Source organism: Miniopterus schreibersii, assembly GCF_964146895.1.
Source record: "Miniopterus schreibersii genome assembly, chromosome: 8".
Classification (NCBI taxonomy): Eukaryota; Metazoa; Chordata; class Mammalia; order Chiroptera; family Miniopteridae; genus Miniopterus; species Miniopterus schreibersii.
In genome coordinates this window covers 16,104,543-16,123,390 of record NC_138109.1, presented here as the reverse complement: position 1 = coordinate 16,123,390, position 18,848 = coordinate 16,104,543, and the positions used below count along the sequence as shown (strand labels likewise).

At 35.1% G+C, this 18,848-nt stretch overlaps 1 protein-coding gene across 15 annotated transcripts in view; it reads right to left on the bottom strand.

Annotated features, from left to right (window-relative positions):
• Window positions 1-18,848, bottom strand: part of EPB41 (erythrocyte membrane protein band 4.1) — a 138,391-nt gene that overhangs the window by 46,562 nt on the left and 72,981 nt on the right. For all 15 annotated transcript variants that reach the window (XM_081146167.1, XM_081146171.1, XM_081146160.1 and 12 more), the window contains exons 6-10: window positions 13,896-13,971; window positions 12,951-13,169; window positions 7,194-7,281; window positions 3,892-4,044; window positions 1,766-1,863 (exon numbers count right to left, since the gene is read on the bottom strand). In XM_081146167.1, coding sequence (XP_081002293.1) covers window positions 1,766-1,863; window positions 3,892-4,044; window positions 7,194-7,281; window positions 12,951-13,169; window positions 13,896-13,971 — 634 coding nt within the window. The remainder of the gene's footprint in view (window positions 1-1,765; window positions 1,864-3,891; window positions 4,045-7,193; window positions 7,282-12,950; window positions 13,170-13,895; window positions 13,972-18,848) is intronic.

The following is an 18,848-nucleotide window of genomic DNA, read 5'->3' as shown; positions in this document are numbered from 1 at the left end:
CTCTCCCTCTCCTTTCCTCTCTCTGAAATCAATAAAGATATATTAAAAATAATAATAAAATAAAATAAATAAATGTTTTACTGAATAAATAGATAAGTTATTACCTCAAATACTATAAAAAAGAGTATTTTTTCCTTGGGGATAGTTTATTTTAATTCAGCAAATACTGACTTTCTTTTATGTAATGAAGCATTGCATGTTAATATAGCCTCTTATTTTGATGCAATGGATTTAAATATGCTATCCTATAAGTAAATACATTGGCTACAGCTGAAATACCATAGATATTAAACATTCAAAATAACTTTTTTTCACTTTTCCTTACCCTTTTAAAAATTCTATTTTCTTGGTTTGATTTTAAAGAGGATGATGAAAGCATAAAGAAATATCTTGATGCCAATAATTAAGATTCTTAAACTGGGTATAAAATGTACCCTCATGTTTTACTTTGCAATGAGAATTGAAACGTTATTTTCCCTTGCTTTTCTTCCTGTCCACTGTGCTATAGTGCTAAGTATGATATGAAAATACAAATAGAAGGAAAAGATATCATGATTCTCTCTCTTGAAAGCCTTTTGTACAGAGTCAAGTTTATTTATGAATGACATATCATGAGGTCTTGGATTTGCTTCAAAATAATCTGGGAAGTAGTGGGGAAAACTGGGTGGGGCTATAGATAAAACAAGACTGGCCTTGGGGTGATAATTATTGAAGCTGGGTGACAGGTACCAGGTGAATTCATCATATTATTCTCTTTACTGTTGTTATGTATGCAATTTTCCATAATAAAGAAATTTTCTTTGAAGGACAAGCTGACAATCACAAGCTGATTCTTCTTTCTATACAAGTAATTTGTCTGAGGTCTGTATTCTCTGCTAGACTGTACATTCCATCAGGACAGGGACTAGTAGTATCCTGTGGTATAGTCTCAGTGCCTAGTACAGTACCTACACATCGGGTAAGCACAGAAAAAATGCCTAGTAATTGAGTACAGGGCGTTAATGATATGGTCCCTTGAAAACCAGAGGAGCTCGGCTGGGCATAGCAGTGGTTGAGCATCGACCTAGGATCCAGGAGATCACAGTTCAATTCCTGGTTGGGGCACATGCCCAGGTTGTGGGCTCTATCCTCAGTCAGGGGGCATGCAGGAGGCAGCCGATCAATGACTCTCTTATCATTGATGTTCTCTCTCCCTCTCCCTTCCTCTCTTTGAAATCAATAAAGATATATTAAAAAAAAAAAAAGAAAGAAAGAAAGAAAACCAGAAGAGAGAAAACTTTCTTCTGTCCTCTGATCATCTGATACAAGTGGGCTTGAAAAATGGTTGTCTGTGCTCCCTTTCTGGGGTTGATTAGAGCCAAGATAATGATCAGCTCCGTACCTTTAACCTTCCAGTTAAAAGTTCCACAGAAAGTAGTTAAGCACTGCTTAGAGAAATTGCATGTGGAGGTAGTCAGGGTACCTTCTCCTAATAGGACTGATTTCAGCTCCAGTTAGGGCAATCACAGAGCCCCTAGTAAACATAGGTTCCTATTCCTCACATCTCTCCACCTTCTACCGTACACAGAAAGGTGTTCTGGGAATGTTGAGGCATCTTTTTCAACCCAAAGGAGAACTGGATTCATTTTGCCTTGCTTAAGATGATCTTACCTGAGCTAAACAAAAGAATGCCAGCCATACAAAGAAGGGAATTTTAACAGCAGGCTTAAAATAGAAACATGCATAAATAATTTATCCTTGAAAAATACTTAAGTGAGAACAATACCTGAAAAATGTATGATGCTCTACACAGACTTTCCATAATTTCTTAGCTGCTCGGTAACTGGGAAGTTTGAATCCGATGGTACTTTCATACTGTTCTTGCTATAAAAACACAAATAAACATAAAACATAAAGGACTATTTGACTACAGTGATACACTGACCAGAGAAATATAGTGCTACAGAAAAGATCATCAAGAATAAAAAGAACATTCCTAAAGACATAAAATATTTGAAATGTGTTTCCTACTTACAAAAAGAAATTTACTCACTGAGGTGGCTTTTTCCACAAGGAAGCCAGGGAATGCATCTTATATTATTTATGCATCTTATTTTGTTCGGAAACACACACACACACTGTACATTTTTCTGAGTCATAATTAAGTCACCTTTTGGTTGTCCAGACACAGGTCTTCCTTGGTCATCATCTGCACTTGGGATACTAGACCACTCAATCTCCAATCAATCAATATTGTTATGTAATCCTTTTTTTTTTTTTTTTTTTTTTTTTTTTAGTAACAGGAACTCAAGATTAAAGATTTCGGCTCAAATCAATCCTTGAATTATTAATTGCCTTCTCTTTTTTTCCTTTGACTGGTCATTATTTATCGCGATACTTCTTTGATGGAAGCAAACCGTATCCCGCTAGGGCCGCCACAAACACTGTCCTGCTAGTCTCTTGCCTCTTAGTTTCTGCCTTAAGCACACTTTTTAAAGTGGAAAGGAAACTGACATTCATTTCTAGTGCCTATTATTGCCAATACGCTATGACTATATAGTACTACACGTGAAAAAACTGAGGCCATACAAGTTACTTCTCACTTCTCAGTGAGATCACACAGCTATCAAGTGGCAGGACCAGAATTCCATGGTTTCCATTAAACCATGCTACTTCTAAACCATCTACTGTAGTCATACTTCTACACTTTTTGAAATCCTACTTTGTTTCTGATTGCCTTCTTAAAGCAAAAATTCTGTATTTTTAGTATATATTATATAGTTGACATTTAAAGAAACCAAGGAATTCAATTATCAAACTTATTAAAATGTGTGTGTGTACATATATACATACATATATATATATATCCCTTCCCCTCCCCTGCCTTCCCACATTAAAATGTAAGATTGTTGAGGGATGGACTTTTATTCACTGTTCCTAGCCCAAGGTAGTGGCTGGCACAAAGAATGCCCTCAATAAATATCTGTCGACTGAATGACTCTTGGATTTGAAACTCTTTAATGGAAGATGGTGATTGCTCTGTGACAGGCACAGGTTAATAACTGTGGTACTAAATACATGCTTCAATGATAACACCTGAAATTTTTAAAGCTGCACATCCAGTATTTCCATGCTCAAATAATGAGCCATTTTCACCAGCAGATGGTGATATATACACACAAAAGCCACTTTACAATAGCATGATGCTTTCCGGCTCAGACCTTTTGCAGCTGTCTTCTCCTTTGATCTTCAAATCAGCCCTAACAGAGAAGGTAATACATGCTTTGAATGATAAAGAAGCTGAGCCTTAGATTTCTCCAGGGTCTTTTACTTAGTAGGTGGCAGAGTAGGAGCTAGAACTTTTTTTAAAATTTAATTCCTGCTTAAACAATTTTCTGCTATGCCTTGATGGCTCTTTAATATAAAAGTTAAATTTGGTCAGCATTAGTATATCCTGAAACTTGCCCAGCAACTTATAACTGAATTATCTGACACAAAATTAAACAACTCTATTAAAAATCTAGAACTTGACCCTAGAATATATTCCCAGTAACTACTAGAAGCTACACATACAAATATGTTTTAATTAAATGAGTAAGAGATTGGTGGTACAAAATGCAACTTAACCCCACAATTTAAAAAATCTCATGCTACTTAATTTAAAACTATTTTCCATCAAGATTTTACCTGGAGTAAACAAGAAACAAGTTTATCAATGCAAGTTTCACTTTTGACTATAGTATATTTACTTACTTAAAGAGAAATGCCCAGAAAACCAGTAGTAAGGAGGAAAAGAAGCATTACGGGACTGACTTAGAAAACAGAGACCTCTTAGGTGACATAACAAGGAAAGAAGAGATGTTTTAGACGGTCTGTGTTTGATTCAGGAAGGATAAAAGACAAATTCAGTACCTCTCCAGGCCGAATCTTGATGAAAAAGCTGCTACGTTTATAAGAAATCTTCAGGACTTTGGGCCAAGGAAAGCGGTTAATTCTCAGCTTATCTTTGTAAACCAGAAGGCCACTAGAGCAGACACCTAGGATGATATCCACTCCCTCCAAGTCCTGAAAAAGAAAAGCATTTGCATTTCAGTCTTGAGCAAAGTGCTCAACACACTGTTGACTATTTCTACATAATCTGAAGATACCAACAACCAAAAACAGTTACAAAGCATACAATGGAAAATAAAGCTTAACCTATAATAGCCCATGAGACAATTCGGTCTATGTAAAAACGTTACTCCACCACATTTTTTAAAAAATCAATATTACCTGTCACGAATATCTTTAAAATGTCCAAATCAGACACAATTCTATTTCTGTAATCTATTCCAAGAAAATAATTCAAATCACATAAAATGCTTTATACATGAAAGTGTTCAGAATGTTATCAGAGGGAAAAACAGATACAACCTAAGTACCCAAGCACCAGGGTTAAATTATTGTCCAGCCTTTGGTGAAATACAATGTGGCGATTAAAATGGTTACATAGAATTTGAGAGATAAATAGGAAAATAATTATGTTGTAATGTGAAGTGAAATAAAGCAGATTAAAGCTGCATATACAATTTTCCCCAACAATATAAAACATATACATAGAAGTAAGATGAACATAGCAAAACGCTAATGATGGCATTCTTTAGGGGGTACAATTATGAGCAACCTCTCATTTTGGTTTTCTATACTTTCCAATTATAATAAACATGTATTATCTTTAAAAAGCATTTACATATCACTAAATTAACACATGTATGTAAAAAATTCATGGGGCTTTCACCCTATCTGCCTTTTGAGCCTCAGCTCTCAAAAAGGTTTTCCTTAATAATCCAAAAAGAGACACTAATTTACTTTTACCATGCTTGTCTGTATATGAAAATTCTAGTAAACACTGATGTTTTCATTTTGCCCTCTGAGTTCTAAAATACTCAAACCTATCACTATCATAATCAACAAATAATTACTACAGTAGCTATGGTAGCTGCATATCCTATACATATATGTTTAAGTCAGCAGACCACATGACTTCCTGGAGGCAAGAGCTTAGGGTTATATATACCACCAAACATTATGCACAATTTAAATTCTTTCTTTTTTAATGATAAAGTGGTCATCCCCTTAAGTCATGATAAGTAAAGGAGTTAACTTTATTCCTATATAAACTCAGTGTGAGAGAATTGCAGATTCTTACAATTATTATGTTAAGTATATTAAATTATAAATATTATCCCCAAATCAAGGAAGAACAGTAAGATAAAATACAGTCATATTTACATGCCTCTTTTCTTAGCGAAAAATTTAAAAATTAAATATACATTAATCATCTACGTCTGCAATTCAAGGAAACTAAATTTCACTCGAGTTAATCTCAACAGATGATTACTTATCTAGGTAAGTAATCAAAACCTAGAGTTAAATGCTTCTTGACTACTTCTTTTCCCAAACTGAGTATAGAGAAACATATTAGTGCCTACATGTGTATGTACAAGCACAAGCAGAAATTATATACAGCTCCAATTAAACGACTATGTAACTGAGAATTTCCCAGAAGATGCCCTCTTAAGTTCTTAATGCCTGTGGGTACAACTATATCTCTCAATTATATGTTCCAGAGAAACAATCTGCTTTACATTTGGGAAAGGAACATGCTACCTGACTCCTCCATCCATTCCAGATAATTATTGAATCAACAACCAGCCTCCAGTAGGAATTGAGAAACAAAATCAAACAATTTCAGTTCTGGAAATATAGCTGATCTGATGTACTGACATTCCCTACCATCTACTTTACAGATTCATAGATTACATAGATTCAAGTTACAGTCCCCAGCCCAGAACGATCTGGAGCATCATCTTAAAAAAAACCACTAATGTGCAATGAAATTCTAATAAAGTTAACGTAACTTAAATAAGGAAGAGACTTCAGATGTTAAATATTCAGGTTGGGAGAAGACTGAAAGGCCGTTTTAGTCCAATCATCCACTATATATTTGAATGTCCCTTTCTAAATTCCTCCCAAGTGGCTATACTGCCTATCACGGAATACCTCCAGGGATAGAGAGCTCATTATCTTATGAGGTAGCCCATCCCTTCTGTGAATAGCTCTGTTAGAGAATTTGTCAAACTGAGCTGAACAGTATTTCCCTGTAGTTTCCATTTTACTGGCTCTAGTTTTCTATCTTGGAGCCATAGTAAAATCTCTATTTCACACACCAATCCTTTAAATGCATGAAGATAGACATTATGTCTTCCCCAATTTTCTCTTCTGTGGGCTAAGTATCCCTATTCCTTTGCTTGTTTCTCATTGGACACAGTTGTGAGTCCCCTCCTCATGCATCCTAGTTAAGTTTCTCTAAATGAATCTCTGATCCTCCTTTGAGCTCTTTCCCTCACAAACTCCTCAACCCCCCAACCATTTTAGCAGCTGAAGATGACAGAAGTCAAGCAACTTCCCTTAAGTATTCATTGTTAGGCTGTATTAGGCAGAGCTAGGGTTAAAGCTCAAGGTTCCAATTTCATAACCCAGTGGTTCTCAAATGAGCCACTATTGTTCATGCCATGTGCACCAGAATCACCTAGACAGCTTGGTTAAGCAGATTGCTGGGTTTTACCCACAAAGCTTCTAATTCAGTAATTCTGGGGTGGGGCCTGAAATGTGCATTTCTAACAAGTTCCTAGATAATGCTAAAAGCTGGTTCAGAGACCACACTTTGAGAACTGCTACCTTTAGGCCAATGGTTCTCAAATCCAAGCATAGATGAGTCATTAGGATACTTATTAAATCTGGAAATTTAGCCTCTCCTCTAAAATAATTTGGTAAATCTGGGAGGAGTTTGGGGTAAATCTGCATATTTAATAAGTGCTCCAAGTGATTCTGACATACGTGATGTTGGCTGTGAAACATGCATTGATACCACTCTACATTTTCAAATGTATCTGCATTTTAGGAAAACATAATTTCTTTTGCTCTAGATGGTGTATCTTTTGATCCATACAGTAGCCTAGATATGAAACTTTGAATTCTGATGGTGGAATTGCAAAGGGGCAATTTAATTTATATAACTTGATACACTGATTCAATTGATAGACTTAAAATTCTAACAAGAATTCCTATCTCTTTAGAATGTTTTAGAATAATACCCTAGGATAAAGGTTGGTGAAAGGTATTACATGACACAGGTCTGACACATGCATGTTAATAAAGGCCAAAGTTATTACCTTTGCTTTATGAAGGTCAACACCGTACATGGACAATTTTTTGGCATTCTCAAGAAATTCCAGGTCAGCTTGAGCTGGAGTCATGGACCTTTGATAGAATACAAATTTAAAACTCTTTCGGTGTCACAGTGTCAACATTTACAATAACATTTGTATAATAATTGTATTTTATATAAACACATAAACAAATATATATACCAATATATACATACAGTTCATAGTTCTGAAAGAATATTATGCAAAATGACTCTTGAAGTAAGAGAGCTTAGAGAAACAAAAAGTCCACCAAAAAAGCTATCAGAAAAAAGAGTTTAAAAAATTTCCTATTAAACAATTTCTTTAATCGGCCTCATCCACCATCAGTTCTGCCCCTCCCTCTCCTCAGCCTTTTTCTCTCACACATATAAACTCCTCCCATTAATTTTTCTTGCTTAGGGAGTGACCAAATTAAATCCTCTGAGGGCATGGTACAATTTACAATATCCTCTTAGCTGCCTTTTTCTCTCCATACCCCTGAATTGAGTTATTATGGAAATTAAACAGGAGGGCAGCTGAAGTTACTTAACTGGAGACTCTTAATGGGGGCAGGCTTGATGAAAAAAAAATTTCTGGGAACAGATGGTGTTCCTGCCCACTGATCTAAACAAAATAAATTGGTTAATAGAAGCATGTAGATAATGGGGCTGCTTTCTCTGTTATTAAGATGTCTTCATTACTAGGCATATAATGAATTCTATTTGTTTGAAAACAATCAGTCTCACAGCCTAAACACTCACTGTGATGGTCTTTCTTTACCCTTTTTAACTTTGCTCTCTTGAAAAGTGCTCATGAGCAATTATGTTGATCTTTGAAGAGAAAGATATCACTCCTAGTGCTGCACAATTCAGGCCAATCAAATATAACTTCACAGTAACAATAATGCACCCACACTCCCATAGAAAAACCATGGAAAAGCCAATTTCCCATAAGATCGCCTCAAGCTATACAAAGCACCAGTGGCCTATTCATTTAACTGGAGGAAAACGTTTCTTCCAAACCCATCTGTCTTTACCCTCATTAAAAAGAACAAAGGGTTCCTTGGAACAATAACAACAACAAAAAATCTCAGGAAAGAAGCAGCAAAGTTTGTTAATGTTCAGCCTCCCTGAATAAATGCTTTTCACAAGCACTACACTATCACACCTGAATTCTATTTATTAATGGATCTGAAATTGAACACAAACAAAAAGGAGAAAAAAGGAGAAAGGAAAAATTAAGACATTTAAAAATCTGTATAGTCAAATCATTAAAAACACCTCAGGAAAGTTTTGTAGTTTTTCCACCCCCACATAAGTTAATACACTTTCACAGTTATAAAAGTCATTTTATGGTTTTCATTGTTGCTATTATCAATGGCTTTAATTTTAGGATTTTAAACCTGGAATGGAGCTTGAAGATTAGAGTCCAACACTTTCATTCTGCTGCTGAAGAAACAGGCCCTGAGGGATCACAGTCGTGGTCAAGTTATGGCCCCTTGTTTAAGGCAGCAGGATTTAGTCAGGATTCAAGTTATATTGCTTGAACTGGAATCCTGGCTCCTGCACTTAAAAGTGGTGACCTGGTGTCTCCTTCAATACCCCAACTATAAAGTAAAAATCAAAATAATGCCTACTTTCAGACACTAGGATAGGCAACGACTTTTTGTCTTTGCTGAATGAATGAATGTGACTGGTAGGACAAAATGAGGTAATGGTTGTGAAACTGCTTTGTAAAATATAAATGTTTATTATTATTACAACCTTAGGTTTCTGATGATACAGTGATATATCTTATGCAGCTCATAAAAGTTTTGTCCACTTGAATCTGAAGACAAATTTTAAAACATTAAATGAAAGAATTATGATAAAATCCTCCCTATCCTCACTCCCCCAACTCTAAGGGAAAATAACAGGCTCCATCCATTTGAGTACAAATTTAAATCTCAAACTATGTGGTTAAATGCTTTGCTGAGTAAGCATGCTTTACAACTGCATTATGGGCAGGTAGTAAGAAGAGATTTTTAACTTTAAAGCTATAACTTTCCTTATTAGTTTAAAATAATATAATTTAAAATTTTCAAAACACTCTTAAACTTAAAAGTTACCTATGTGAAAACTAATACAAAATAATGTTGAATGTAAATTGTAATTAAAAAATAATTTTTTTAAAGCTACCTATAATACAAGTAATTTTTTCCTGAAGCATGAGAATTGTCAACCTGATGACCCATCACTTCCAAATACTTTGGTATATAATTTCTACAAACAAGGACATTCTCCTACATAACCTCCATATAACTGTCAAAACCAGGAAATATTAATACATTACTGTCATCTAACCCCCAGGCCCCATTCAAGTTTAGCATTTCAAAAATGTTCTGTATAGTCAAAGGATCCAGTTTTGCATCACAAGTTTCATTTAGTTCATGTCTCTTTAGTCTTCTTTGGTCTGGAACAGTAATCTTAACCTTTGGAAGATTATAACCAGTTATTCAATAAAATGCCCCTCCTTTTGGGCCTGTTTCTCCATGAGTTGATTCAGATTATGTATCTGTGACAGGAACATCACAGAAGTGACCCTGTGTTCTCACCACATCCTACCAGGTTATATAGTTTCAATCTGTCCCTTCATGGATGATGTTCATTTGATCACTGATGTCTACCAGGATTCTCCTCTATGAAATTCCTCTTTATCTCTTTGTAATTAATAGCATTTTGTGAGAATGTATTTTGAAACCTCCCCCCCACTCTTTTTAATTAAAGTTCCTGAGGTAAAGTTGGCTTGAAACCTTTTGAATATCCTATTCCTTATCAAACTTTAAATTTATTTATTTATTTATTTATTTATTTATTTATTTATTTATTTATTTATTAAATGTGTCTTTATTGATTTCAGAAAAAGGAAAGGAGAGGGAGAAAGAGAGAGATAGAAACATCAATGATGAGAGAGAGTCATTGATCAGCTGCCTCCCGCATGCCCCCAACTGGGGATCGAGCCCGCAACCCGGGCATGTGCCCTGACCAGGAATCGAACCAGGATCTCCTGGATTCTAGGTCGATGCTCAACCGCTGAGTCACACCTGGCAGGGCTCTCTTGCATTTTAAATGGACCTTTTTTACCCATGCATGATCTACATCATGCACTTCATATTTGACAATCATTGGTTCAGCGAGTAACGCAAGTCTTCCAAATGTTGACACATTTCATTGTACAATATAAGAAAAATAATCACAATCATTAAATCATCACAACTTCATCAGAAAAGCCTTTAAGTATTTGGAACTTGTCAATATCATGGTGGCAAATACAAGTTTTCCAAAATTCTAACTTTCACTTGAAAGCTTGAATTTTGTCATTAGCAACAAATACTGTCAGTTGTTTACTAACCCTAAAAGTACCGACTCCCTTCATTTTTAAGGACATGTCTTCCAAATAACCAAGTCTGAATAATCATAGTAATTTTTTCAAGTAAAAATGGTGTTCATTAAAAAAGTGGCTAATTCAGCTCACAACTCAAAACAATTAAGCAGGTGCTTTCCTCAAGACAACTGTGGTACTTCAGTATGCAGCAGAACTGCTTTCTATATTTTTCCTACTTAATCACACAAAATATTACATAGAAATGTATTTATAATTTAATAAAATTATTACTTTATTACTTTTTACTGCCTCATCAAGAAAATTTCTAAGTGATCTGGCCCTTTTAATCTTATTTTTAATTGCAAGTTAAAAAATAAAAGTGCATGTCGGTAAAGAATATAATGATGACTACTACAGTTTCGTGTCATTGCCTTGATCTGTGCTCTACCCATTTCAACTTAGTGAAAAAGGCAAATAGCATCTTAGTACTGTTATGAAAATAATTTTGATCTCAAAAAAATATTGAAGACTACCAGGCTGGCCTAACTCAAAGGGTGGTTATAAAGATTAAATGTGATATTGTATATAAAGTGCTTAGCACAGTATCTGGCACATAATAATAGACAAATAATAATTAGCTGCTTATAATTATTATGATTGTGTAACAATGCTACAAAGGAGAGTCAAGCATTGGATAAGAGACTATAAAGTCCTCCCAAATCTGAGATTCTATTATGATTAGAAAACCACTAAAAGAATCATCAGAGACAGATTTAAGTTATCTACCATAATCTGACACCATCTGCTGTTTGGCTACATAGCAGAAGTTAAACTATTTTCTTTTACTATTTTACTGATTGCCCAAAGACTATCCTACAAATAAAAAAATTATTTTTAAATTATTAGGAACTAAAAAGAGCATTCCCCTACAATCCTGACATTCTAACAAATCAAATAATTTTAACTGTTTCTACTACTTGCTTTTGAATGGATATATGTGTGTGAATATATATCTTATATATATAATTGTCTAGAATCATAATCAGAATATAAGTATTAAAAATGTATTTAGGGACAATGCAACATCCTTAAGTCACAATCATCAACAAATTGAAAATGGTATATTTAGTAGGTCCTAGATATTACTGCAGAATCCTCTTTGGAAATAGTGTGACCCCCTTAGAGTAGAGTGATTCTTACAAGGCTATTGCTATGTAGGTTGTAGACTTAAAAACCCTATGGTTCTCATGACCGATATAGTGGAACCTACAGGGGCAATAAGGCAGCAGAATTGGGGCACCTTGAGTTAAAGCTTTCTTACTTGAAGCATCTCAATCCCTGCAATCCTACTGGAACCACTCCAAGGAAAACAAGATTGCTCAATGGCTAAGTAGAATACTTGTTACTACCATGTAAAGTCCATAAGACTATTCTGAATTTCTCAGCAGTGTGACCCTCTGGAACATTGTAACCTAACTCATGCTAACATAGGTCAGGGTACTAACTCAAGGCCAAGATCAGCCATTCACCTTAGTATGCTAAAGCAGCCTGCAAAATTTAGTTATAACAAGTTAAATAACAACAATGGGATGTATGGTAGGAAGAAACACAAATTATATTGGCACTTGAGTATTAGCTAACATTTATTGAATTTTTACTATGCAAAACATTGTATTAAGTTTTTCCACACATTATCTTTTATAATCCTAACAACCACCCTGTGTCCTCTAAGGTAAATAATCTCTATCAGACATATAAAAAACCTGAGGCTCAGAGAGATTAAATGAATGACCCAAAGTCCCAAGGCCAGGACCAAGCAGAACCAAAAATGTAACCCAGCTCAGTATGACTATAAGCCCTTGCTCTTGATCAATGTGTTATGACACCTCCCAACATTACCAATTATTTCCATGAAAAAAAGCAGTAACTTTAATAAAGACTTTAAAAAATACCTCCAGGGGTTTCATGGGCCCTCTGAAGTCTATGTATATAGACCCCAAGTTAAGAAACCCTGCACTAAGGATCTCAAGACACGCGACACAACATCAGTTTAAAATCTGAAAAAACAAAGTAAGGCAATAATAATAATACTACCATTTATCGAGCACCTACTATGTGCCAGAGACACTGTGCTTAGTGCTTTACATATATTAGCCCATTTAGTTTTCTCCTACAATGCAACACCCCATTTCTCTGATAAGAAAACTGAGATTCAGAGGACTTAAATGACTTACTCAATGAATTTTGAGGGAATTGAGCTCATGCTGACTCTTTCTATGGCACCAGTTCCCACTAAGGGAAACAGTGAATCAATACCAGGTCAAGGGTTTAAACTTATTGCCAAAACAAACACAGAACAAACCCTGGAGAGATTTTTACCTGTATGACTTATGCAGTTCCATGACTTTCTCTTCAAGTTCCTTGGTCTGATTTGGGGCCAGTTTAAAGTCACTAACATAATCCGCACCATGGAGTTCTGGGTCATAATCGCCCAGCTCAGACTGGATGGTATAAGAACCTAATAATGCTAAGGTTGCAAAGGAACAGGGCAGACGTCCTGCAACTATGTCCTGCCGAAGCTGAAGACATAAATAGTATCTATAACCAAAAGAAAAAAGATGTTACCATGTCAGCAACAACAATAACAAAATGCAGAGAGAAAAGAAAGTAGAGGGGAAAGAGAGGAAGGAAGGAAAGAGAGAGGAAAAAAAGAGTGATTAAGTAAATATGAGATAATATTAATAATTGTTCAATCCAGGTAGTGGGTTTATGGTTGCTCTTTGCAATGTTATTTGTTCTTTTGTGTGTGTTTAAAATTTTTCCATGTTTTTTTTTTTTTTAAAAAAAACCTGTAATTATGTTGGAGTCATGGTTGGAAAGAAGTTTAGAAAGAAAAGAGGAAAAGCTGGGAAAAGTCTGAAGGAGGTAAAGAAACTAGTGTTTTGTTGAGTGCACTAAGGACCATATGTACATGTATTAACTCACCTAACCTTCACAAAAAAACTTGTGAGGGTGGAATCATTGCTAGATTATAAAATGAGGAACCAGCCTCAAAAGGTAAACTTGCTCAACGTTACATAGTAATAAGGCTGTTTGTCTCTGAAATTGGGCCTTTTTCTATCACTGTGCTTTGCCAAATGTGTAGATATTGCCCTTCATATTCAAAGATGACATTATTGATACATTTTCACTAGCATATGATCAGAAACGTTCTACCTTAGGTTTAATAGCTCATCATTTTTCTTCAGTTCTGAAGAGAAATTCCCAGAGTTTATGATAATGAGAATTATTTATTACATATTTAACTATTAATAAATTGTTTACCTTGTTATATCTTCTGTTAACTGTGCTGGGTCAGGTGGATAAAACTTTACATTAAATGTGAAATTCCAAGGGATACCTGTAAAAATAAACGCAAAAGTATTTTATGCTTATGCAAGTTTCTGATTGTCAGAAATACCTAAAAATATTCATTTTTTTCCTGAGGTTTTATTTTCATGCTTTTTGAATTAAATGTATATTTTTAAAAGTTGTTTAGATACCACTTGAGGTAAAGTTAGAGGATCTCTTTTTTTTATTTTTATCCAACCTAATATAGTTTTGTTTATAAAAGACTAAAGCTATATAGGCAAAATAACGTGAAGGAAACCATCTTATAGTACAACATGTTTACAGCAATAGTTTTCAAAATGTGATCTCTATACCACTATGGGTCTTCAGAAGTCATTTGAATGATCTACGAATGTTCTCTTTTGGTGTTGGCATTATTTATTTGTGATATCTCTCAATACAGACATACCTCATGGTATTGAACTTTGCTTTATTGCACTTTTAGATATTGTGTGGGAGTTTGTTTTTTGCTTTTTGTTTTTTACAAATTAAAGGTTTGTGGCAACCCCATTGAGCAAGTCTATTGGCACCATTTTCCCAACAGGTTGAGATGATGGTTCGCATTTTTTAGCAATAAAGTATTTTTTAATTAAAGTATGTACATTGTTTTCTTAGCCATAGTGCTACTGCACACTTAATAAACTACAATATAGCATAAACATAACTTTTTTGTTGTTGTTAATCCTCACCCGAGGATATTTTTCCATTGATTTTTTTTTAAATTCTATCAGTATTGTTGAAAGTATTACAGATGTCCCTTTTTCCCCCATTGACCCCCTCTTCCCAGCTCCTGCCCCCTCCCCAGGCTTTCACTGATTTTTAGAGCAAGAGGAAGAGTGGGAGGGAGAGAGAGAGAAAGAGAAAGATCATGTGAGAGAGACACAGGGATAGGTTGCCTCCCACAGGGCCTGACCAGGGCAGGGATCGGGGATCGAATCTGCAACCCAGGTGCATGCCCTTGACTGGGAATTTAACCTGAGACCCTTCAGTCCTTGAGCCCACGCTCTAATCACTGAGCCACACCAGCCAGGGCAAGGTAAAATATTTTTAAGTATACATTCATAGGTAATAAAAACCATTAAAAAATACAAAGGAACCCAGCCGGGAGTGGCTCAGCGGTTGAGCACCGACCCAGGATCCAGGAGATCAGGGTTCGATTCCCGATCAGGGCACATGCCCCGGTTGTGGGCTCGATCAATGACTCTCTCATCATTGATGTTTCTATCTCTCTCTCTCCCTCTCCCTTCCTCTCTCTGAAATCAATAGATATATTTAAAAAAAAAAAAATACAAAGGAATCATTAACACAAAATTCAGGACAGTGGTGACCTCTGCAGGAGCAGGAAAGAAGGATGTGTCTAGGAAGGGGCATACTTGGGCAATAGACTTTTTTAAAACATAATTTCTGTAAATTATATATTGGTGTTTTACTATATAGACAGAAGTTCTAAGGACTTCTTACCTTTGTTCTGTGCTATAACAGAAAGGTGTAGAGGTGCTAGCCTGACTCAGTAGGGGAGATCTCTCTTATTCAGAACCAAGGGAATTAAAGAAAGTTAAAAATTAAGCCAGGAGAGAGAGACTGATAAACCTCAGAAGAAGGTACGGTTGGGTCAGAGGGAAATTTCAAAAAATCAAACAAAGTAATAACTATATATTGTATATGGGTATACACAAAGGAAAAACATAAAAACACAGACTAAAAGGAATCACCCCCAAACCAGAATAGATTTCTATGCATCAGGAGAAATGGGGATGGGAATAGGAGGAAAACTAGAGTTAACCTTACCTGTATGATTCTACTTTAAATTAAAAATATTAACACATGTTCATTCTGGGTAATGAGTACATGGGTATTTGTTATATTAGCCTCCATACTTTTCTATATTTTTGAAATATGGACAGTCTTGTTGATGAATACCTATTACAATTAAAAATATTCATACTTTTTAATTCTACTTCTAACATTTTATCTACAGACACATATAAGTGCAGATATATATATAAATAAAATATATGTTCACTGCATAGCAAACTACTGAGATTAACCCAAAATGTCCATCACTAATACTGGTTATATATATTATGTCACAACTATATAATCATTTAAAAAATTTTAAGGAATGAAATAAATGTATATATGTTAATATAAAAAATACTCCAAATTTTGTTACATAAAAAAGATTGGTTGCATATTTGTATTAAATACATATACATATTAAATACTTGTATTAAAATATACATATTAAACACATATTTGTATTAAAACACATACATGTAAATACATATTTATATTAAAATATACATTTGTGTGCACGTGTGTCTATAGACACTCAAAACATCTCTGGGAAGAACATAAGGAATCAATTAAAGAACAGAGGTAGAAGGGAGATTTACCTTGTACTATTCCATTTGCATCTTATACCATTTTACACCAAGTTTATACCATATATTTTATATCACCTATTTAAAAAATTAACTTTAAAAACTACATATAGCATAATGCATACATAATACATAACAATGTATAGCATAATTGTATTTCTTGGTTATGTTCTGTTTAAAATATTACAAATGTCCCTTTTTCTCCCCAATGACCCATTCCACCCCATCCCCCTCTCCTGTCCCTCTCCACACCATTGTCCATGTCCTTAGGTTGTGCATATATGCATATAAATTCTTTGGTTAATCTCTCCCCCTCCACCCACCCACCCTCCTCCATCCCTCTGAGATTTGTCAGTCTGATCCATGCTCCCATGTCACTGAATCTATTCTGTTCATCATATTAAGTTCTTTAGATTCCACATATAAGCGAGATCATGTGATGTTTGTCTTTCTCTGCCTGGCTTATTTCACTTAGCATAACATTCTCCAGGTCCATCCATACTGTCCCAAAGGGTACGAGAGCCTTCTTCTTTATAGCTGCATAGTATTCCATGGTGTGAATGTCCCACAGCTTTTTTATCCACTCATCTACTGATGGGCACTTGGGCAGTTTCCAGATCTTAGCTATTGTAAACTGCACTGCTATGAACATAGGGGTGCATATATTCTTTCTGATTAGTGTTTCAGGATTCTTAGGATATATTCCTAGAAGTAGGATCACTGGGTCAAAAGGCAGCTCCATTTTTAATTTTTTGAGTAACCTCCATACTGTTTTCCATAGTGGTTGCACCAGTCTGAGCATAATTGTATTTTTGAAAGGTAAAATCTACATATGCCTAGAAAAAAATTTTGCAGATTATACTAATTTAATTGTGCTTAAATCTAGAGGACAGAGAGGTCTTTCATTTTTTTTCCATGATTTACTTCCTTAATGTTTAAATTTTCACAATAAGTAGATATTAGTTGTATAATGAAAAATATTTTTTAAAAACTTGTGCAATAGATAAACGTCTTTTCTCTCTTTGGCTTAATGAAATGCATATACTTTGATTCCCTATTAAAGTCTGTGTTAGGGACACAGTTTTTCTTTCCTATGTTGAAGTAAAGATTTTTATTATTTTGTATTTTATTAAAAATAAGCCCGGCCGGGCGTAGCTCAGCGGTTGAGCGTCGACCTAGGATCCAGGCGATCGGGGTTCGATTCCCGGTAAGGGCACATGCCCGGGTTGTGGGCTCAATCAATAACTTTCTCATCATTGATGTTTCTATCTCTCCCTCTCCCTCTCCTTTCCTCTCTCTGAGATCAATAAAGATATTTTTTTTTAAAAAAGATTAAAAAAAGACACTTAAGAGTTCATTTCTTTTTTTTTAAATATATCTTTATTGATTTCAGAGAGAGGAAAGGAGAGGGAGACAGACAGAAACGTCAATGATGAGAGTCATTGATCGGCTGCAGCCCACAACCTGGGCATGTGCCCTGACTGGGAATCGAACCCTGATAGCCTGGATCCTAGGTCAACGCTCAACCGCTGAGCCACGCCCGGCCGGGCAAGAGTTCATTTCTTAGCAAAAGACTTTTTTTATAGCCAGAAAGATCATCTACTAGATAGTCTTCTCTACTCATTATAAACTGTTTTAATGCGTCTTCCTAGAGAGTTTTCTTATATAATAACTTGTTCCTGAGTAAAATTGAATATTAAAAGTATTTTCACTGAAAGGGGCTAGGAGTTATGTTTTTCTTGTCATGTTTCAAATACGCTGAACACTTTTTTACTGATGTGCATTTTAAAACAAGATTTTATAAAGGCTGTGAGCAAATATGGAAAGTTGCCAGTTTAAAGGAGCCTTTTGTTTCTCTGTCTTAAAATATATAAATTACAAAGAGGGTCTACAGGTAAACAGTCCACCATAATAAAAGTGTTTTCTTTTAAGAAACAAATAAAAAATAAAATTTGTTTTCAGCTGGTAAAGTTAAAACTTACTAATCATGATGAATAACATCTTTGCAGTTCCTAGAAGTTTCCTCAAAATAAACTAAACTAAAAGGACATCTAGCCAGCCCTTTAGCCAGCCCACTGGGCTTGGGGCTAGAAAATACTAATCTATATATATATTTTTTACCTAGAAATATCTATTCCTAGACAATAGTTGGAGCAGGGTGCGCAGCAGCAGTATATTCTAGAGGGTTCGACACTAGGAGAAAGCCACAATGTCAAAAGGGTCACTAGAAAGGAATTCTTATTATCTATTCTTATACTTCAATTTGGAAGAGGAATGTCAAAAAGGGACAAAAAGAGCTATGGAGAAGGAAACATGGAGACGGTTAGAATGCAATAGCCCAGAACGATTTAAAAGGAACAGAATCAGGCAGCATACTCCTAAGTGAAGGCTGCTACTACAGTTTCAATCACTCCCCTTTTGAGAACTGACTCCCATATCCTTTTTCTCTTTTCATCTTTGTTCCTTTCCACCTTGTTTCTCTCAACCATTCCTATCTTCCCCA